Here is a 22,398-nt window from a genome sequence, read left to right as displayed (position 1 = left end):
GCTGCTTATATCTTGATGGCTTTGTAAAGACTGTTCCGCATCAGGAAATTCTTTGTTCGAAACCATAGTAACAATTTCCCGCCATTGTCTATTTCGAATTCAGCACCATTCGTTTGTTTTTCCAACAAAGGGACGCCATGTTTCACGCTGTGCTGAGTGCATTGTGTCTGAAATAACAACCTTTTCAGGCTTTTGTGATCCTCGTGGAAAGAAGTCATTTGGCGTGAATGGCGGAGTAAATTGCAATTTGCGCCCTTTTGATTTCAAGCTCTTATCCAGGGTTTAGAATTTTCGCAAAGCAAAGACAGATAGGGGAGAGTATCGAAAGTTAGATCTTTAGAATGCGTCATCACGAAGTTGTTTCTTCTACTCCTTGTGCGTAGGACAGGACACGATGGTGGTATATTTGACGTAGCCAGTGCTTTACTTTTCAATGGACAACAACTCTATCGCTAATCGAAGACGAGAGAAAGGACTCGAATCGAAGGTAAGATCATGATTTTTCTACTAGCTGGTTGGCAAGGAAGAGCGCTGTAGCAGCGCTCTTTTGTTAAGAGCACCAAATCAATTTGGTGTTCTTAAAAAATGAGTCTTGAAATTGTCGCGCTAAATGTAATTTAATGACATGAATCATTTATAGTTTTTTTCCATCAAGAGGTGTTTCCACGGATTCGAATTGGTTACAAACTTCAGTTGAAAGTCAAATGATCAGTGATAGATCACTCGCATCATGGATTAAATGTAGTCAAAAGTTACGTTCATCGATATTTTCCAGCTTCCATGGCTGTAATTAGTATTCATCGTTCGATGAAGGTAATTTTTGTTTACTTCCTTCTTAATTGAGCTTTCTCGAGCGCTGTTAGAAGTTCATTTAATATGATTTTGACCGCCAGCTGGCGCACGAATCAAAAAAAAACTTCAGTCACCCAAATCGTAATTATAACATATCGCCCCGCATATTTAATTATTTGAAGTAAATTTTATCGTGAAAAGCAGTTTGTAGTTGGTGTATGAAGTTGTTTCGGCTTGATTGATTTGGACTCGAATGAAATATTTTTAAAATGTGAATTCGTTCAAAAGTTATTTTAAAAAATCAAGTTTTTAAGGTAATTTTATTGTAATGTTTTCGAAGAAGAATCGCATTTGACATTCTCTTTATCGTGCATAAAGAGCATTTAAACTTTAAAACACTCATAAAAAACATATTTATAGAAAATGAAACAGTTTTATGAAATCTATCACCCTCCTGTTTTAATTTCATAAATTTAAATTATCTCCTTAAATTTTTTAGGATTATAACATTTTTTACTTCTCCATATATACAGGATTAGCAGGAAGTTATTTTACAATTCTCAGGAAAAGTATGCTAATTTGTGATATTACTAGTGTATTTCATTTGTATACAGTACATGTTCAGGATTTCCTAATTAAAAAAAATCATTAAGGTTGTTATTTTGGTGGATCACTGGAAGAAATATTTTAATTAACATTAAAAGATTACATTGTATGTAATTGCTCTTTGATTTTCTCTACCCAAAATTCTATCAGTCTTCATCAGAAGGAAATTACTTCATATATTTGTAGAGAGATTTATCCTTTGACATCATCAGACATCAAATATAAGAAGTAAATTTTAAAAAAAAAGTTTGTACATGGCACTTTGACCTGATAGTGCTGGACAATTTTAATTTTTTGTTGTCATTTTTTGTTTGAGTTTGGTTATGTAGCATCTTTGAAATTAAGTCGTCCAATCCACAATGAGTATTGCAGTAAACTTTTGCTTTATCTCATCAAATAGTTTGTGTAGATTTTTTTTGTGAGCTGTAACCAAGCAAACATTATGCTGTATTGATTGGTGATTCAGGAATTTTGTAGTACAAACAGTGCTAATTTATACAAAACCCATGTATCAACAGCTAAGAGTTTCACAATGCATCTACTTAATTGATAAATTTATCTGAATAGCAGTTATTTCACAGTTCATTTAACTTTGTCACAGGAAAATGTGTTATCAAGATTTCTAAATTTCTTCAAGGCCTACAAATGAACATTGTCTAGTTAAATCTTAATGTACCCCAACTGCAGAAACAAAACGTGACAGTGTTCTGTTCTGTCTTATTTCATATATGACAAGTTTTCATCAAGCTGTCACAACTTTTAATGGAGAGTCAATATCAGGTTTTTTTGTCTTTGATAATTTGGGTTGCAAATGAGTTTTAGAACACTGTAATCAATGGCTTCCACTGTGACTTAAATAATCAAGAACATAACATTTATCTCGACCAATCTTACCATCACTGCATAATTTAAATAGCAATTGATATCTATACATGGGAAAAAAGTGACCTGGTCTTCTAATTTTAAAATGGTAGTATTTGGTGAGTTTGTTTCTTTGTTCTCTGTACAGTAATGGAACAGCTGAAATCAATTTTTGTTTGGCAATTTGTATACATTTAGTGTGGCTTGTTAGGCTAGGAAGTTGTTCAAAATCATCTCTAAGATTTCATGGTATATCTGTTTAACTTAAGGGTTATTTCTGGAGCCCTCTTAATCTATGAAAACATTACAAATTGTCAGCTTGTTTCATGTTCACATGATTGTACTGCTTAACCTTCATGCTGATTTGTGTTACTGAAACCTATTGAACCATATTGTGGCAAGACTTTGTAGCTTAAATTTCCTGATCATGAAGCAGTTTCATTATGAAGCTTAACTTATTATTGTACTCTGCTAAGATTGAATAATCTACATGACTTTGTACACTTATATGTTCAGAATGCAGTACAGTAAGATCTATGGCAATTTTTATAAGAGAAGCAAGGGGTGTTGAACTCAGCTGTTTTGTGTAGAGTAGTATCCACTTGCATTCACGTGTGTTAATGTATTTTTGATTTTAAGGATCACAGGCATTACTAGTGAACTTTAAAGAGCACTGATTAATACAGTAGATTTGTAATTTTACCTACACTTGGTTTGTCAAATCTTCTGATAATGCAGATCAAATCTGGTTTCCTTCTCAAGATACATGTGAACCAAGGGATTTTTGTTACCTTCCAATAGCTCAAAACCAAATGAATTTTTTATTCCTATAAGCTCAAAAGGAGATTCAAAAAAATTTGTTTCACTGAATTTACTACAGCTTATGAGAAACATAGAAATATTAGTTTGGCCTTGATTTATATTTTGACATGCATTACATATTTTTCAAGTAAAGTTTTCTTTGAGCATAACACTGTATTAAGTTATCAACAACAACTTTGATTCACCAATTTAGAAAAACATTTACAGATGTTGATCCTGTAAAACAAATTTCCAAAGGCAGATTTATTGCCAGAAAAATCTTGCATATCTAGTATCAGCTTAAATTAACTTAGCAGTCATCTTGTTTGATATGTGTATTTGTATCCTGGGCAACAAGTTATCAACACTGTCTGGTTTGTACTCTTTTCTTATGCATGACGTGATATTTGTAGATGTTGCAACCATGACGCAAATGTCGATAGTGTTTTTGTGAATGTGAATGGATGATGTATGTGTTTGTTTGTTCCTGTATTTTGGAGTAAAACTCTAGTATCAGTCTGTTGGTTGCATGCATTTGAATGCTAGCATAAAAGTGTATTACAGTAAGTAAATAAAGACATGAAATCTTTAATGATTCTGAGCTACTCTAAAATTTACATACAGCTGTAGTTTACTTCAATTGATTCCTGTAACTAAGAACTTGAAATATTTGCTGTGATGTACAAAAGTGATAGATGTTGTGTTTCAACCTTCTTATGTGTAATGATATAGTCTCTACTTCTCTGCCTATTGAGGAAAATATGATCTGTCAACCCTGTAACTCCCAAAACAAATGTTTAACTCTCCTGGTTGTCAACCATACAATTATTATAATGTTAGTTCGGAGAATTTAGTATTAGATCAACTAATTATCCCCAAATTGATATTTTTCTTTGTTCTCATCACTTATCTGGTTGATATTGTATTAATACTGTAAAGAGAAATTCTGTCTTGGTCACTCATGGGAGTTAAAGGGTTAAAGCAATCATAATCTCATTGCTTCATTAAGTTATTTAAGATGTTTTTTTTTTTCCTGCAGAATGGCTCTAAAGACACTAAACTGGATTTCCTTAGAAAGAGAGGTATGAATGCAATTCATGATGGATGTATTTTGCATTTTGTGAACATTTACAACAGACACCTACAAAGTCAGAAAAAACACTTCAAAAATGTTGAAACTTGCACAGCAAAATCATCAAAGTGCAACTCTCAAACAAAACCTGGCAGCTTGCACATGTACATTGTGTGCATGTATGCCTTGACTTTTCAGGCTGGTTTTCATACAGGAAAATTGAGGATTTTACTGTTTCCTGACCATCTCAGATTTTTCCTACTAATGAAAACTCAACAGGGAAATCTGGAATGTCTCTATTTTCCTGAGGAATCCCAGAGTTCTGTGATGATCAGCAATCATTCACCATACTTGTATATAGAAACATCAAGTTTCACTGTCAGGGACATCGGATATGGTTTTAGCTCCAGTTAATCCTTGAGTCAATAGTTAAAGTCAATATTGGAAAAAAGTACTGGTTACAATGTCTAGGGACCTCCTGATAAATAAGTATTAGCAAAATCTGGGACAGTCAGCCAATCATCTGGGAGTTTTCTAACATAAAGGTGTATAAACCTGTTGATGGCCTGTGAGCCAACTAAGTTTAGTTTCTGAGTGCATGGGTGCACTATTTTCAAGTATTATGGCAGATTGCTCTTCTTCTAAATTGTTATATGTTGCTGCTGTTATAATGATAACTGCTCTATAGATTTTTCCGGCAGGTGACATTTAGCTCTATTTTACAAATAGACTCTTTGACAAAGTCATGACGTGTCTGTTCAGATCACAGGTGATGTCAAAATGTGGCAAGAACAAAAAAGTGGTCACTGATGTTCTCAACACACTTTGATATCTTCTGTGATCTATCACAGACTATACAAAACCACAGCAACATATAATCTTTTTGTTTTATACAATAAGGAAGCAAAAATATTGTCAATGATGATGTCACCTATGCATCTGTCCACCAATAGATCATACTTGTAAGAACCAATCAAAATGGGAGCATCATTGAGCTTATTATACAAAATAATCACTTATCTCATTTCGACAGCAGTTCATGATTTCCCTCATGAGCATTGCCACAAAGCCTCAATACAGGATCTTCCAATAACTGATGAGAAGTGCCCATATCAATCCAGCAAAGAGAGCTCAGATGAAGAATGGTCTGATTTCTCTTTTTATGATTTGCCAGATACTTTAAAGGTTAGTGAGGTTTGTACAGTCATGTGTTGCTTGTGTTGTTTTGCTCTCATTTCATTCCAATTTCTTGTTTAAAATATAGTACTCTAATACTATTGTTACAGTTTTTGGTGTTGCTTTTCAGGACTCTTTCCATAGGTCAGTTCATCCTTCAGAACACATGATACCTTCTCACATGGTGTCCAGACCTCCTTACCATGCTACTGCAAAAGGTACATTGCTATAAAATTGTTAAATCATGCACAATAGTTAACAGAGACACATTAAGTGCTATCAGCCCTGCGTAGGTAGCCACTTTAACTGCCGCAGCTTTTCTTGGCCCTGGCTGTTGAAGAGTCAAGTAAGCTGTTACTCAGTGCTACTCAGATGTCCAAGAATGCTGAAAATCATCTAACTCAATGAGTTTCAAATTTAAAAATTTTATGGAGGAGCATGCCCCTTAGACCCTTCCCTCCTAGAAGGGCATTTGCTTTGCAACTTGCCTTGATGGCTACTGAAGCATTATTCATTTCAGCTCATACTTCTATTACATTTTTTAATAACAGACCTGTAAGTGTCTTGCTCAAGAAGACAACAAAGTGATCCCAACCAGTTCTTGAGCTTAGACAGTTTGATCCAGTCCAGTGAGAAAACCAGCGTCATTGTGTTGTGCTTGTGGGCAAGACACTCTACCATCATAATTCTCTCTTTACCTGGAATATGTATATATTTTTAGACGCTTTGGTGCGTAGTATCACTGAGTATTTTTACGAGTTGTGCCGTATTTTGACGAGTCTATAGGGCACGTCAAAATACACTGAGTAAAAACTTAATACTCAGCGATACTACACACCAAAACATGTACTAAGTTATTTATTATCCAATTACTTTATTTCATGAGCATTTCTTAAAAAGTGGGTAAAGCGAAGCAGATAGAGAAGCAAAACCCGCAACCGACCGGTGAAACAGTTTATTTTTACAGTACAAAATAACGCAGGATATTTGTACTCGATTCGCGCGTTATTTATACCCCACTTAGCGCAGCTGGATAATAAAAATGCTAAGCAGTGATCTTTCTTGGAAGCCTGACAAAATGCAGGGGCCAATGTAGCAATACTCTTGGTAGACAGAGACAGGAATAGTGTCTGTCACAGGTTGCTGACCCTCTTGGGTTCGGTGAAGACTTGCTCTGCTACGTGTTACAATGCCTTCTTTTTGTTTGCACTTCTTCAGCTCATCGAGTGCACACATTGCTAGACACTGAGGTCGGCAATCCATTTAGCTTGGCAATGGAAGACTCAGTAAATCAACTACTGTCACAAGAGACTGCGCCTCAGAACGGTAATCAAACTTCAGAAAGTACAGCATGTGGGATCAGTACCACAAGTGGTGTTCAGGATGTGATCACCTCAACCAAGGCATTTGATGGAAGTTTATTTTACAGACATTCTGACTTGATGCTTAATGGTAAACACAGAAGAGAGACTAGATTTGAAGGGCTTCATCAGAATGGAGGCCAGGATGCACATGTTACTAACCCCAATTCTTCAAGTTTGTCAAGTAAAGCTTCAATGAAAGGCCACCCAGACATTCTTGTTGTTCCATCCGAGGTTTCTGTGCACAAAACAGGACGAAATGGTCATGGTGGCGTTGATAAAAGTGAAAATGCCAACTATTTGGAAAGACTTAAGAGGAGTTACCCATCGAATGGAAGCTATTCAGGAGGTTCCAGTTCTCAGGAAATTCTTGCAAATAAATTTATGCAGCGATCAAGAGATGCCCTGATTAGGAGGGACAAACAGAAGGATGTTCCAGGAAGTACATTCAAGAAAGAGCATTCTCCCAAATCGGTTTCATTCGCAAATTCTGTTAAGGGCACTGATAAACTGAGCAAAACATATTCTTCTGGTAAAGAAGATAGAAATGAGCAGTTGATAAACAGCAGACCCAAGGAAGGACATGCTCAGAATGGCTTCCCTGTGCAGCAAGAGCACACCGTACAGAGCAACGTGGTGTTGAGTGGACGCCTTGGCCAAAACTTCGTTGAATCTGGAGTACAAAACAATGCAGTGAAGAGAAGCTTTGATCAGAAACCAAGACTAGAGACTACGGTGGCAGAAAGGAACGGTCTGAGTAAGGGAAATAGCAGTTATGGTGACCCCTATGATGTGGCTCTCCCACCCTCCCCTCCCACCAGAGATACATGTACGAACCAAAGTTCAGATCACTGCAATTCACAACGGAGTTCACACTCAGTTCGGCTTTTGTCTCTGTATGGTGAACACAACTTGTTTGAATCAAATCTCTCCAGGAATTTAGCCTCACCGTCCAGACAATCAAATGTCAGTTTGGGATTCAGTGGAAATAAAGTTTTGTCTAGATCTTCACTCAGATCAGCAGGGAAATCATTCTTACAGCAAACAAACAGTAAAGTGGATCTGAGCTCAAGGCCAAGCCTAATGTCGAGTGGACGTAGCGGAGACGACAGTCTCACAATTGAGGAGTTGTTAAGCAGCGGAAGTGTGAAGTCAAGTCCAGATAATTCACCGCCTTACAGGTTCACTCACTTTGATAAAAGCAGTAAAAGAGAACACTCACTTGACGATTACTTGGATAAAAGAGGAAATCTCCTACAGGATCTCAGGTAGTGCATAATTGAATTTTGAGTTTGAAAGCTCTTTGTATTTTTATCGCTCTTGTAAGTCTCCATTCTCTAACTACTCCCAAACTTTTTCCTTCTACTCTGATTCTTACTGAAAACCCGAGCTCAAGAAGTAGAAATGTTTGTTTTATAGTTCAGCCTACGAGCGCCCTTTGTCACGAGCGTTCTTCGCCCGCGGGAAAGTATGAAGCCTTGAGTAACATAAGCCAGTGAGAGGTTTGCACCTTATAATTAGTGCCAGACCCTCCGCAAACCTCTCCTCGACTCGTCTCAAATCTTTCCTCGGGCGGAGAATCGTGCTTCTTGCAGCTCTTAAGATGAGGTTTACCTGCAAGCTAATTTTATTTTACTGGAAGCAAATTCTTGTAAATGACATGAAATTACAATGTAACCTTGCCTAATATATGTATTTTCAGGTTTGTAAAAGTAAGTTTCTTTAATGTGCCTTTTAATTATTTTCTAGCTTGAGAAACTCATTTTCAGTGGGTACATCACAGAGAATTTCCTCTGCTCTCTGGGCCTCTCGAACGTCCAGTCCAAATTCTTATCAGGAGCTGCTGCTCAAGGTAGCTAACATTATACATTGTAAATTTTTTACCCAAGCGTAATGTATTAAATTAAACAGTTTCCATCGAGCATAATCTGTTAGATATTATGTTTACCATTGGCATGTAATTTGAAGGGTCGCCTTTTTCGACGCTGGTACCAGAAGACAAGGCTGAAAAGGCTGATCAAACAAGAGGATGACGTCAAATTACAAAGGTATTTGATAAATTGTTAAACTTATTAACAGTAGATGAGTAAGGTGCCTGAGATGTCGACAGCCCCTGCAAGGTAATATGTCGGCCACAGGGGTAAAAATAACAGGGTACCACCTGCAAGTATTGTTTATCGTGCATGTAGAACATAAATCTGGTCTGAGCATTGGCTAGCTCTTTGTGACACACTCCAGGTGATAAGGGTTTTTTCAAACCCACTAATTCAGGTATTGGTTAAGGGTAGTTTGCTAAACAGGAATAACGTCTACGTTGTACAAGCACAACTGCATGAATGCATACAGCTTCAGAATGTTGGTCAAAACGTTGAAGGGAGTATAGATTGCGTTTGGTAATTTTTTGCATCATTCTTTTAACAGTGCGGTCACGTTCTGGCAAACAGAGACGCAACATAAGTATTTTGAAGCATGGAGAAATGCCAGGACTGTTCAGCTGGAAAAAGCAGACAAACTGCGAAGAAAGCTCATGCTACAGAAAGGATTGAGTGCCCTGCGATTTGCTGTGAGTCAGCATAAACAGTCCGTCTCGGAGGTCCAGACGAGGGCTAGAGCCAGGATTACGGCCAAGTACTGGCTAAAGGTGTGGAAAAGTTACAATGTACTTGTAGGAGACCGCATTTCGAGCCAAAACCAAGAAATTACAAAAACCAATCAGAAGAAAGGAAACTTTAAGAGCCAATAAGAAGTCAAAGTAAATAAAAGCAAACTGCCCGAAGCGCGGGAAAACGTGGGTGACCAAGTCGCGATTGATTTTTAAAGATTTGAATCTGATTGGATGAGAGAGTGGCGCGAGTTTTCTGAACCAATCACAGAGAGAAATAAGGCAAATCCTATGCTATCTCAGACTAATTTCGACGCAATTGAAAATCGCTCTTAGCACAAAATTATCACAAGTTAGTAGATGGAAGATATATTTTCTATGTATTTTAAGGAAATTGTCGGATGGTTGTTTAATTTATGGTAACTTGGTGAAAAGTGTGAGCCTAACAATATTATAATGATTTTAAGGTTGCAAATCTTCACAGTAATTTTGGAGATTTTCAAGATAGAAAATGTGCACATTTCTCTCACTGTGAACGCGTAAAATATCATCGCGTATTTTAAAGCCTGTAACGTGTTGACAAAGGGTAGATGGAGTTGAAAGGAGCATACAGTAGATTTATGTTAAGGGCCGGGATCTTCATTTACATAATTTTTTCTTTAAATCTTCATTTAGTGGCAAAAGGCTGTGCAAACGAAAGTGACCGATCGACTGCGAGAAGCGTTTGACAAGTGGCACTTGTTCAAAATGGATCAAAACAGGTAACAATCTTTTCTCTACATGACAAGTAATAAAGTCTAGTGGTTTATATACACCTTATTTGATAGGTTAACGTAAAATACGCGCAGGTTTCTTGCGAGTTACGTAGTATTTTTCCGAGCAGTGAGCAAAGGATACAAACAACATCCTGAACCACTAAAAAGAATCTGCAGCTACATGAAAGTTTTCAAATTAAAAGCTTTTTTTTTCTCTTATAATCAAGGGGCGCAATGATGGAACAGATGGCTGACAGGCACATGTTGTCAAGAAACTATATTAAATGGAAGATTAAGTGTGATATGGAGCAGAAGAATGGAGTGGCTTCTTTACACTACAAGTATGGATCAAATTTGCACTGTTTATTGTACAAAAATTATGTATTTATTAGCTAATTGATAAATAGATTCCATGTTACTATGCGTCTGTTTAGTAATTGAACACAGTGGACGTCAAATTTTGGTAAGAAAAAAAAGTGGCACATGAAGCGCAGCAAGGTGTGTCACTTCATTCTGACCACATTTTGACGTCCACTGTGATTCTATTACCGCACAAAACCACAGCAATATAAATCTATTTGTTTTGTATGTCGTCATCTATGCTTCCATGCTTCTTCTGTCCCCCGATAGATCGTAAGTAAGAACTAATCAGAATGCATGTATAAATCAGGTTATCATATGATTTAAAATTTCCAGATGGATTTCAACGATTTAGCGTCCTGTCCAACTGCACAGTACTTTTGGCAATTTTGTTTTGCGTACATTATTTTAATGTATACGTTTTGAAATTTATGAGTAAGAAAGTTAAGAACAAAGAAATCTAGACCACCAAAATGCCTCAGTTTTTAACTGTGTTTCCTAAAAGTGCCTAATTTATCAAAATTGGCGAATTATGATCAGAGATTCTTAGTTTATGAGCATGTTTGATATGCAACAGGTGTTATCAACGAATTTAGCAATATAATGATAATCGTATTTGTTGGGGCTGTGAAAAAATTCATAACACGTAATTAACACACGAGGCACGGTTCCTTTTGAACAAGAACAAAGATCTGATTTGTGTTCTATACTACTTCAAGCATTCTGAATTGAAAAAGACGAAAAAGAAGTCTTAAATTTAACATTCGCATGTTCAATGCGATGATCCAAAATGTTTCGAGTGAACGCGCTTGTGGCTTGCTGAACCTTCTGGCGAAATTCACTACTTTTGTAATTTAAACAATAATTTGTTTAATTCTGGTCATTACTCAAGCAAATCAATATTTACACCGGGAAATGGAATTAGCTGAAGAAGATTTACTTCGTATTAACTGGGAAATTCAAACTACATTTTCGTCGTTTTCGGGATCTCGTTCAAGCATATTTTCAAATGCTCACAGTTCTCACAAGTTCAAACACATCAGGATTAACTTTCAAGGACTGTTTTTTCTGACCAGAATCGGTTTACTGACAAGGAGCTGGCACAGCTGGAGATTGTACGCTTCACAGAGAGTGGTTAAAACAAGGCTGAAAGAAGTTGCCAGGTAAACTAAAAGAAAACGAAGACATAGTTTTTAAAGGATGGCCTAACAAGGATTTGAGAACTATCAATTTTCAAAGTAGACTTAAAACTTATGATAAAAAAGCGCAGATTAATGGAATAGAAAGAGACGGTAAATATTTTTTACCAGAGAAGAACAAAGAAAAGAAAAGGTCTGAGCGAATCTGATACGATTAAAATCTAAAACCTTCCGGGGCATTTCTATTTCGGGGTCAAATGCCTTACTAGACGACAAACAGTCACTCCTTTTCGGCGAGGGCCGTCGCGCAAATAAAAAATAAGGAAGGTAACATCCGCGAAAAAAAAGTTATCGCACTGCGCGGAACTCCGGGAGTAAATGCGCCTAACTCACAGGGTTTCGCGCGGCGCGCCAGCGTCAATTTGTTTTCTTCGTTGACCTATTTTTAACTCGCGCGACGGACTTTGCCAAAAAGAAGGGATTAATTATACGTTTACGCCATAATAGTCACAGAAACCTCGTTTACACCCTAACATCAGTGTGCAAGTTCCCCACACTGTTCTTTTATTGTACACTGAACAATTGTTATTTTATGTGCGATACTTTATAATGTAACGAACTTGGTCCTTGTCTGTTCACTTCTCAGAGTACACTATGAAGAACATTTACAGGCCAGATTATTTACCCTTTGGAAGGAAAACACGGACAAAGCAGTTGTCGCAGACAGTTTGAAATCGTAAGCTGCGTGTAGAATCATTGTACTCTTGCAGTTATGAGATTAGAACGCCCTTCCACTGAGTGTCTCAGAGCCAAAACCAAAGTAATCACGATGGCCAATCAGGAGAAAGGGCAAAAATATCTTTAATAGCCAATGAGCATAAAGTAAAAACAACCAAACCGCCAAAAGCGCGGGAAAACGCGGGCGACCAAGTCGCGATTGGTTTTAGTTTTGCATCTGATTGGTTGAGAGAGTGGCGCGAGTTTTCTGGACCAATCACAGAACGAAGTAAAACAAAACAAATGTTATCCCGGATTTCGTTTGACATCATTTTAAAAAATTGATATCTGTGCAAGGAATTTTGTTGTGGAACAGAATAACGGTAAAGATAGAAGGTGTTTGAAAATGTTTTTCGTCTTCGTTTTTCCCAAATTGATTGTGAAGAACATTTCAACTTTTATTAGGTTTTTTATTACTTTTTTTTTTGGCTTTGATTATTTCATCCGTAGCATTTGTGTAAATTAAATTATATTCCTTTTCATTTTTCAAGGAAACGCGTACTAGTAAAAGCTTTCTATTGCTGGAAGAACTGGACTCAATATGCCAAGTAAGTTAAACAAACTCCACAAAAATGCTTAACCGAAAAAACCGGCAATGTCTTCGTATCAGTATGCCTCAACGATTAGAGCGATTGAAGCAAAGGTGCAAAGCCAACTTTATGGACAATATTTTAGCGCTTCTCGCATGTGTTCGGCAAAACCACAGCTTAAGCAATTACAGTAGCCAATTAGAACAAGAATGAGCATTACAAGGAGCCAATTACATGTAGAATTCGCTGGAAGAATAAACAACTCAATAACTAAGCGCGGGAAAACGAGAGTGGCCACGCCGCGATTGGTTGTAGCTCTGCTTTTGAATGGATGATCGAGAGGCCAACGTCAGTTTTCTTGACCAATCAAAGGGTGTAAAAAAGCAAAACCAATGAAATCCTCTCGACGCTTGATTACAAATTGTGTCAACATTTGTCAACAATCGAAAAAATGGAAGTTTGAAAAACATATTAGGCGCCTGTAGTTTTCACTCCAGAAATTGCACGATCTGTAGTAATTCTCTAAAAACCATGCAAAGTTGCAACTGTACACAATGCCTAGAAAAAATTCATTAACTAAAAAAAACTGCTGGTTTGTTAATGATTTTGTTATTATTCTGTGTCCTTACAGGATTATTCGGCTGAGGTTCCAGAGCATGTGCAAGGAATATCATCGTCACAAGTTGGTCAAGCTATCTTTTCATCACTGGAAAATCCGGCTTATGAACCGGCAAGCGGATAGGCGTTACAAAAACGGACTTCAGAGGTAAGCCGAGACTAGAGAACGATGGGCTTTTTGTTTGTGCTCAGCCTATGACTGCGTGGCATAAAACCAAATGGAAAGTTATCGCAGCAGCCAATCAGAATAACGGAAAATATCACAAGTAGCCAATGAGAATTCAGCGTAATAACAAACAAACTGCTTCAAGCGCGGGAAAACACGAGTGATTGGTTTTAGTTGTCAATTTGTCAATTTGATTGGTTGAGAGGGTAGCGTGTTTTTTTTTTCCTTTTTTTTTTTTTTTTTGACCAGTATTATAGCAAAATACAGTAAAACCAGTGCAGTGCAGAATTACCTACGACGTCTAGTTGAAAGTTTCACTGTTGATTTTAAGCTTTCAGAGGCGGAGAAGGCTGATTTTAAGAACGATGGTGCAGTCTAATACCTTCAGATATTTTTTTCTTCATCTTCAGGAAGATATTCAAGTTGTGGTTTTTGCGGTACAGGAGGAAGGTTATTCATCGACATCTGTGTAAGGCCTTGGCCAAAAAGGTATGAAGAGAGGTGATATGGGAAAACGTGTTGTATTAAGGATTCGTTTTGCAGTTTTTTGTTCTTTTTGGTGTCATTTACAGGTTAAGATCTAGAACTAGCCTGATGAATTTAACGCAATACCGCTTAATAACTCTGGTGTAAAATAAATAAATACCAATTTAAAAAAAATGGCCATTTGGGACGAAGGAAAATTTCCCAATTGGAACAGAAATTGAAAACAACCAAACCGCCTGAAGCGTAAGAAAACGCGGGTGATCCACATGTAGTCGCGGTTGGTTTTAGTTATGAATCTGATTGGTTGGGACGAAGGGAAATAACACAGGGAGCCAATTGGAACACAAAATGAAAAAAAACCAAACTGCCTGGAGTGTGAAAAAACGCGGGCGATCAACATGTACTCGCGGTTGGTTTTGGTTTAGTTTAGGAGGTTGCCGTGCGCGAGTTTTTTTTTTAAGACAGAGCAGAGTGACGAAAAGCCAATGCCATTTCGCATTGTGCTCAACACGCTTTTAAAAATTTCTCTGGAGAAAACCAGTTTTAGTTGTGGTTTAGAACAAACTTGCCGGCACGAGTCATTCTATTGAAATTTTTTCCTATTTGGACATTTGGTGGTGTTTATAAATGGCTATGAACTGAGAGCTCCAGTTTTTGTACATCTGCACGAACTACCATCTCTTTCAAATTGGCGAAGGCTGAAATGTTTTTCTTTATTCTTTATTCTGCACAGATGTTTTTACCATCTCACGACGAGTCTAAGCTATTTTCGAAGACCACGTGTTTGCTAGTGACAAAATGAAGTGAATGAGAGAGAAAGATAGTCTTCTCTTCAAGATAAAATTATTGTGGCTACACAACAAATGAAACTTTGTGGTTGTTATTTTAGGGGAAAAAGCGCAGGTTCTTCAACAGATGGTCAAATTTTACTAAACAGCAAAGGGAGAGAAGAAGAGCCTTTGTTGGTTCCTTAGAACGGATGCTTGTCAGCAGCATGTTAAATAACTGGAAACAACTCGTGAAAGAGAACAAAGCTCTCAGGTGAGTAGGTAGATCCTGGGTGACTCTTGAGTTATTGTTACATGTAGTGAAATGGCCTAACTGTTGGCGTGCAAGAACCTGGGTCGAGAGGCCTGATCGCTTTTCTTTGGCAAAACTCTTTTCTTGCAAAATCTCGGTGCATGATCCACTGGTAGCGTTAAATTACAGCTGTAATTTAGAACCATTTGCGAATACTGAAAACTGATTTCTTTTGAGTTGCGCGATAGAATAAGAGTTTGCAAAGGACTCACTGCGGCTTAGAATTCTCAAGGCTTTGACACGTGTTTTGTCTTTACATGCAGGAGCAAAGAAATTCAGTTGATCCAGAAGAAGAATCACATCGCTTCGCGAAAAATGATGGATCGCTGGTTGTTTGCCATGAAGGTGGCTAACTTCAGAAAGAAAGCGAGACTTAATTGGTCCAGGCGGTGTACAAAGTAAGTGGCAACTACTCGGTAGTTCTTCGCAAATTAAAGGTTTGAGGACATAAAATGTTTCAGAGAGAAGGAAAATGTTGAGAATTAATGAAAACTGACAGTATGCAGGCTTCAGAGCTCTAAGCCCAGGAAAACGCGGAAAAACTCTCGACCAAGACGCGCATGGTTTAATTTTTGTTCCTGGTTGGTTAAGAATGTATGTAGAATTTGTAAACAAATCACAGAGACTGCGGGAAAGTAATCTGCACTATTTCGTTGCAGTTCATGGACTTCAGGTAAGGTTTGTCTGAAGTTGGGCAAAAACTGACCCGGGAGTGGTGAAGTTTCTCTTTCGAAGGGCCTCAAGTAGATCTGATGTTTCATGAAGTTCTTTTTTAGTTCATTGAAAATAAGAAAAACGCGTGGAAATATTGTCCACTTTAAAATGGGACTTCCCTTTCGTGATTTATAAAGATCTCTTTGGCCCTCTAGTGCTGGTTTAATTGCATCCACAAAATATCAACGAAGTCTCAACACAATGTCTTTAATTTCTTTGCTACAGGAAAGCATGTGAAGCTTGGAAACTTCTTTTAAAGAAGAAGTACTTGGAGCAAAGACTGATGGTGAATCGCGATATCTGGCAACTATTGATGATGAAAAGTAAGTTTAGGAAAGCGTTCTCAAACAAAGACAGAATATTGAAAGGACGTGGGAGGGAGGAGGTAAGAGAGAAGGGCCTGGTACAGAAGGGGGCTTAGCAGAGAGGGTGGTTTTTTAGAGCGGGGGCTTTTTCGAGAGGGGGCTTATAAGAGAGGAGATTAATTAGAGAGTGACCCACTAGAGTTTTGTTGTGTTTTATGTTTGTCGTCTTTGTCTCTCTGTTTTTTGTTTTTCTTCGGGTACCTGATTTTAACTATCCCGTCTTTAGGAATTTTTAGGACCTGGAAACTGCAGAAGAGAAAAGTTGATGCAGAGAATGAAAAGGTCTTCAGAGCAAGAGCTATCTTGACAAAGAACTTCAAAGCTCGTGTCCTTCAGGCGTGGAGAGTTGTTAATCAGGAACAACAAATCATTTCACCCATGGTAGCTCGGAGAGAGAGGAAAGAAATGGCCAGGTACAGCACTGGGAATGGTTTTGGGAAAGCCAAGTCAAGATCAAAGCGGGGGGTGTGGGGTGGGAAGCGGGTTTTAAGTCTCCCCCCCACCCAATGCCTTGTGGGAAAGCAGTGTGGATAGTTGAAACCCTCTTGATGCTAATTTTTACTTTGGAATTGAAAATATCAATCTCCCAAATTGTGGAAATTATTTCCAAAGAATGAATAATACTGCATGGCTATAAGTATTTGTTATGAATTTCCCGCCCAGACTTTGCTTTTTGTAAATGTGCTTTAACAGCTTTTGATCAAGAATTACACCTACCGTAGTGGCTAAATCTAATTTTTTGTTTATTGTTTGAGTATTTTTATTGTGTCCTTAGTTCCCATCATTTTATGTTTTTATCTCTCATTTTTGATGTTTGGAAGTCGATCAATCGTTTTTACATATTGGAAACATGACCTACCATAAAATCTGAATTTGGTTGATTTATGCCAAAAGCATTTGTAACATTTCTTCAGTAACTTCTACGCTGGAATATTATTTTGCGTGGAAGTTACTGGAAGAATATTACATCTACTTTTGGCTCTAGCGTTTGATCCCACTGTCACTTCACAGTTCAACAATCCTCTTGGTATATTTTAACACGTTGAATTTCTTTTCGGGTTCGTTGCTTCGCTCCGTTTACAAGTCAAATGAATAGCATAGTGTCCTTTAAACCTTAAGATTGACCAGCATCTGATTTCTCCTCACAGTAATACTGCTGAATCATTCATTACGGTCATGAGAATAAAGGAAATGATCGCCAACTTAAAAACACTTTGATGGTTAAACAAATTCTCCTTGTCAGTACCAAAGAAAATGTATTGAAAGAGTAGGGTGAATATGGATTCTGATGTTAGGTTGTGAACGGTTTAGTTAAATATGATTTCAGGGTTTTTGATGCTTGGAGACTTCACGTACATCGCCTGAAAAATATTGTTGATCAGAAGACAAGAGCGACAGAAAAGATACTTGACAAATACTTCCTGTTTTGGAGGTAATGGTTTATATCCAATTATTTTATTTGTTTTATTTCTGTCTCATGAACCAACGTTAGCTTTCCTTCTCGTATAAGCTAATTTTGTCTGTGACTGTCGCAGAAAAAGCAATTCATATAGCACCTTGAAACCATCACTCCTAAGACTCAATCGCTCCTTTAAAAACCAGGTCCCTTTTTAATTATGCACATGAAAAAAAATTACGCGCTTCTGATCAGCCGAAAACGAGTGCGCTCTCATGTAACACGACTGATATTTAGATCTAGGGAGTGGTAGAGGTTAAGAATCGAATTGGAAACAGAATAATCCACCAACAGCACTTGTCGGAGTTTTTAGCTATGGTTAACTTTTTGTTCTGTTTTAGTTGTTTCTTTAAATTTTTGTATGAATTTTCTTCTTCTCGTTTTGCCACAGAGATCGGGCTTATCTTCGTGTTAAAGAAACAGAAGTAAACGAGACGCTGCTTCGGAATAAAATGTCAAGAGCTTTTGCTGCTTGGAGAGGTGAGGTCGACCGACGAGTCACGCAAAAAGCCTATAGATTTTACTGACGGATTTTATCCGTTATTTGCGTCACTTACATGTGTACCCTTTAAATTGTGAATTTACAGGTTACATAAAAGATCAGCGATACGCCAAGCTGAAAATACGCGCGCGACGATTTGAACTAATGGAGAAGTTCTACTCTTTATGGAAAGAAAAAGTTCAACATAGAGCTGAGGAGAAGGTCGAGGAGATTGGAAAGGAGGTAGGGTTTCTTTCCTATCCCGCGAAGCTTTTAAGATTTAATAAAAATGTTGTCGTGAGACTCAAAGTATAAAATTATCAAGAAAATGGAGGAAGCTTCAATTTCGTTTTGTGTGAATTACAGGCTCGAGGTTTGTTACTGGTCAAATGGTCCTTTAGATTTTGGAGAGCATCCGCTGACCATCAGAGAGCGTATCGCTTGAGGCAAGAAGAAATTGCGGATGATCTATACAGGAACACAGTTACGAGGAAAGCATGGGCAGTTTGGCTGAGACGTTACCGTGTGGAGGAATGGGCAAGGTGAGAAAAATGTTATGAGGGGAAGTGTGATTACGAAATGTTGGGTGAATTCAATTTTAGTCCATTAGTTAAAACCTGAATCTGTCGAATGAGCATTCTAATCCTCCGTTGGCAAGGTCTTTTGTAAGAAATTTTATTTTGGCTTAAAAGTTACAAAGGAATAACTTGGCCATTTTTGCTACTCTCTAAACAGAGATCACGCTCTTACAAAGAAGGACGCCTTTCTGCGGAGTATGTTTCAAGCATGGCACCGTATTACTAAAGAGATCCTACAAGTGGAGATGCAAAAGTTTGCGACCTCAGTGTCCGGCTTGGATTCTTCCTTTGGATCGTTCTCCCCTTCTTTTCGCCAGCCGTTAGGTTCAACCTTAGGCTCGACTCTTGGCTCCACTGTGTCTGACGCCCTTACTTCCTCAGGGTATGGCGCCTCCATTCGGAGGGGATCTGGTACCGTGTTTACATTTGGGTTAGCTCTCAAGGAGAGGGACGATGATGTAAGTATAACAACATCTGTGCACCCACCCCTCCCCTAACCCAATAATAGTCAACGGATAACAAGTTAATGTTGGTTAGGGGAGGGGTGGTTGTGCAGTTGTTCAGATACTGACACTGATACAAATTGCTCATATTTGAGTGATCACTCAGTTAGATTTCGTCGTTTGAAGTTAGGATCACTGTTAAACAGCATAGTTTTCAATTCCTCATGGAATAGCGGTTCTTAAGCTTTCACTTGAATGGTTAACACAAAGATTTTGTTTACAGAATGGAAAGTTAAAATTTGTTTGCACAGCATGATAAACAATACTACACGAGAGACGAACACAGTAGCCTTCAGCAAAACGGTCACAATCAAGGGTTTGCTCCACAGTTTGATACGTTTGAATGGCTTTTTTATACCAGATAAGATAACTGCTCGGGGTCAGATTTCCGCGCAGTCCAATACTTCACTATGCGTACAGTTCTTGGATGAAGAAAACAATGGAATAACAAGAGGCTGCCTTTAGTACTAAGGCTTTGTCCTAGAATAATATGGGTTTATACAAAAATCTTTCCCTGTTCGGTGGCTTCATTTGAGTGGTTGTACAGTCCTTTTTTTTTGCAGCATAACAGAGAGTACCATTTAAAAGCACTGCTCAGAAGCTCTTGATTATATGATCACTCACCAGGGTTTTTTCATCCACAGACTGAAAAGCTAGAGCCTAGTGCTGCACAATTAAAAGAATAGAAGAAGTTCCACATGAAATTACTGCTTAGTAGCGTTTATTTGAAGTGAATTCACGGAGGTTTCGTGTGGGCCTGAAAACTTAAAACGGCGTGGGGTCAATGATATTTTTTAAATTATTTTCAGACGGCCTCACTGCCAGGAAGAATCGATGGCATAGACCAGCTTTTGAGGCCAGAGAGTCCCATTGTTCGACCCATTTCCCCTATATCTATCCTGAGAGATTCTCGCCCCATGTCCCCCTTGGCGTTCAATTCAAGTCACACCAGTCCCGTCCCCTCCCCCTCTCCTTCCCCCAGTCCTGAGCATCCCCTCCCATCAACTCCACCCATTAGACTGGAGGACTTTTCTCCTGTGAAGTCTGAGGACGATACAGGCATTCACTCTGGAAGCAGCGAGACGGATCATGAGGTAAGTGGCGTTCAGGTGTGGGGTGGGGTGAGGAGGGACATTGTAAGCATGTTTAGAAGGGAGACGTGTTGTTCATATTTCTGTATTGGTCACATTTTATCGCCTAGTGGTATGACCGGTCTCGTATACAAGTTGGAAATTTTTTTTTTCACTTATCTACATCATACTAATAAGATACTAATTAGATATCGGGAACAATAATTGTGAGGTTTGGTCACAAACTAAAGTTTGCATGTGATGTATCATGTGTGATTTGTGTGATGTGTGATAAGTTTTGTGTGATGTGTTTTCTGTGTTGTATGATGTGTTATGCGTTTCGTACAATGTGTCATGTACAAGTGACTCCTCAATCTTGCTCCTCTACCTTATTTAGTCTAGGAATCAGTCTCCTCTTAAATGCATTATGTAAAGCTAAAATGGGTTCGAATTCAAACTTACACCCAGCCATCTTGACCTAAGAGTAATTACGACGTGTGGTCAAACATTGTTTTCTCTTTATCAGTGGCAAAGAAAGTAAATAAAACCCCCTAGAGAGAATTTTGATCGTGATATTTCTTTCCTTAGGACTATGACGGTATGAGCACTGCTTCATGTACGTCCTTCACCGGGCGTAGCACACAAAGTGAACCACGTGATCGTGAGGTGATGGCCACAGAGACTATACTGCACTGGAGGAACCTGCCTCTGAGTCTGACTTTTAGAACGTGGCTAAAATTTACCCGCCAAAGAAAACTACAAAAGGAGCTTTTGAACTACATCACAAACAACAAGACAACAGAACTGATGTCGAAAACTTTGGGAAAATGGAGAAGAGAGCTTTATACGAAAGTCACTGCAAGGCAACACTGGGTAGGTTGTTTTTGTTCTTGTTTGTATGTTGTTATTACAAGAAAAAAAATCGCCTTTTATACAAGGTTATATAATTACGTTGCAAACACCAGCTTTTGTATGATTGAAATTCTCTAAGGACGCCATAAAATAGAGATATTTACAAAATTCCCTCTTCCAAGTGAGAGACGAGGTCACGAGTGGTTATTGCACTTAGCTTGAGGCAAACGCTTCAAGTTGAAGCCTTAGCTGGGTCATAAGTCAAATGTAATCCGGGTCGAATATAGTCATCCGAGATTACTTAAGTTGGTTTCTCTTCGCTCTGTGATTGCTTCTGAAAACTCGCGTTACCCTTTTAACCAATCAGATGCAAAGTTAACACCGATCACGACTTGGTCGCCCGCGTTTTCCCGCGCTTTATTGGCTCTTAAAGTCTTTCTCTGTTCCTCTGATTGGCTGTTGCGATAACTTTGGTTTTGGATTTACGACACTCAGTCGAGAAGTGTTCTTAAACGTTTTTAAGTGCCGTGGTCGCCCTTGAAGAAGGTGCATGCGTTCAACTCGCCACAGCATTTTGCCAAAATCCCAAATCCATTCGATCAATTTAGCCGCAGGAATGAAGTCCATCTTTCTCTTGCTACAGCTTGACACAAGCCGTCTCAAATACCTGAGGATCTGGAACGAGTACGCTGTCACAAAGAGGATCCAAGAGGAAAGGAAGATGCTGGCTGATGATCACTGCAGGCTCTCAAGGCTCAAGGGTGGCTTTCAGAAGTGGAAGAAAAAGGTGCGTCAGGATAAGTTGTTCAGATTAATGGAATTTCCTAATTTTTCCAATCCCTGTTAATCTTCGCCATCCTAAGCCCTTTATCCCCTAGAATCCAGTGATAAATTCTTTCTTATGACTGCCATATATTTCCTTGTAAATTAGACAAGAGAATTTGGTCTCATTTTAAGGTAACTCCCTTAAACCGATGAGCTTGTCTGTTCTCATGATCTGTTTTCGAGATAACACACTGGAATTGCATGGAGATGTTGCATCTTGATTTCTTCTTGAAGGGTTAACCATCTTCGTTCCATGTTCATTCGTGCCCCGTTGTTATTTGTCCGTTGTAGCAAAGAATTAGCCAAGAAATTATCTTAATGAAAGGCGATTTGCTATGACGTTTAAAAGACCTTGCTCTTCTGTGTTGTTGT

The 22,398-nt window shown here is 38.3% G+C and overlaps 1 protein-coding gene across 5 annotated transcripts in view; it reads left to right on the top strand.

Moving 5' to 3' along the window:
* Positions 1-134: 134 nt before the first annotated feature.
* Positions 135-22,398, top strand: part of LOC131791409 (uncharacterized) — a 34,743-nt gene continuing 12,479 nt past the window's right edge. The window contains exons 1-27 of one of the 5 annotated variants that reach the window (XM_066171739.1): positions 135-487; positions 4,100-4,142; positions 5,169-5,326; positions 5,439-5,526; positions 6,527-7,937; positions 8,419-8,521; positions 8,638-8,717; positions 9,091-9,310; positions 9,947-10,032; positions 10,254-10,367; positions 11,463-11,549; positions 12,172-12,261; positions 12,794-12,850; positions 13,464-13,598; positions 14,027-14,105; positions 14,992-15,143; positions 15,446-15,580; positions 16,122-16,219; positions 16,488-16,674; positions 17,589-17,693; positions 18,109-18,197; positions 18,305-18,441; positions 18,565-18,740; positions 18,934-19,234; positions 20,089-20,373; positions 20,938-21,222; positions 21,845-21,988. In XM_066171739.1, the coding sequence (XP_066027836.1) occupies positions 434-487; positions 4,100-4,142; positions 5,169-5,326; positions 5,439-5,526; positions 6,527-7,937; positions 8,419-8,521; positions 8,638-8,717; positions 9,091-9,310; positions 9,947-10,032; positions 10,254-10,367; positions 11,463-11,549; positions 12,172-12,261; positions 12,794-12,850; positions 13,464-13,598; positions 14,027-14,105; positions 14,992-15,143; positions 15,446-15,580; positions 16,122-16,219; positions 16,488-16,674; positions 17,589-17,693; positions 18,109-18,197; positions 18,305-18,441; positions 18,565-18,740; positions 18,934-19,234; positions 20,089-20,373; positions 20,938-21,222; positions 21,845-21,988 (4,899 nt within the window). In that variant the 5' untranslated portion in view covers positions 135-433. Of the gene's footprint in view, positions 488-2,237; positions 2,379-4,099; positions 4,143-5,165; positions 5,327-5,438; positions 5,527-6,526; positions 7,938-8,418; positions 8,522-8,637; positions 8,718-9,090; positions 9,311-9,946; positions 10,033-10,253; positions 10,368-11,462; positions 11,550-12,171; positions 12,262-12,793; positions 12,851-13,463; positions 13,599-14,026; positions 14,106-14,991; positions 15,144-15,445; positions 15,581-16,121; positions 16,220-16,487; positions 16,675-17,588; positions 17,694-18,108; positions 18,198-18,304; positions 18,442-18,564; positions 18,741-18,933; positions 19,235-20,088; positions 20,374-20,937; positions 21,223-21,844; positions 21,989-22,398 lie in introns of those variants that run through there. The other 4 variants (XM_059108750.2, XM_066171738.1, XM_066171741.1 and 1 more) reach the window with 4 other exon arrangements.

The sequence above is a fragment of the Pocillopora verrucosa genome, chromosome 9, assembly GCF_036669915.1.
Source record: "Pocillopora verrucosa isolate sample1 chromosome 9, ASM3666991v2, whole genome shotgun sequence".
Classification (NCBI taxonomy): domain Eukaryota; kingdom Metazoa; phylum Cnidaria; class Anthozoa; order Scleractinia; family Pocilloporidae; genus Pocillopora; species Pocillopora verrucosa.
This window is presented reverse-complemented; position numbering and strand designations above follow the sequence as displayed.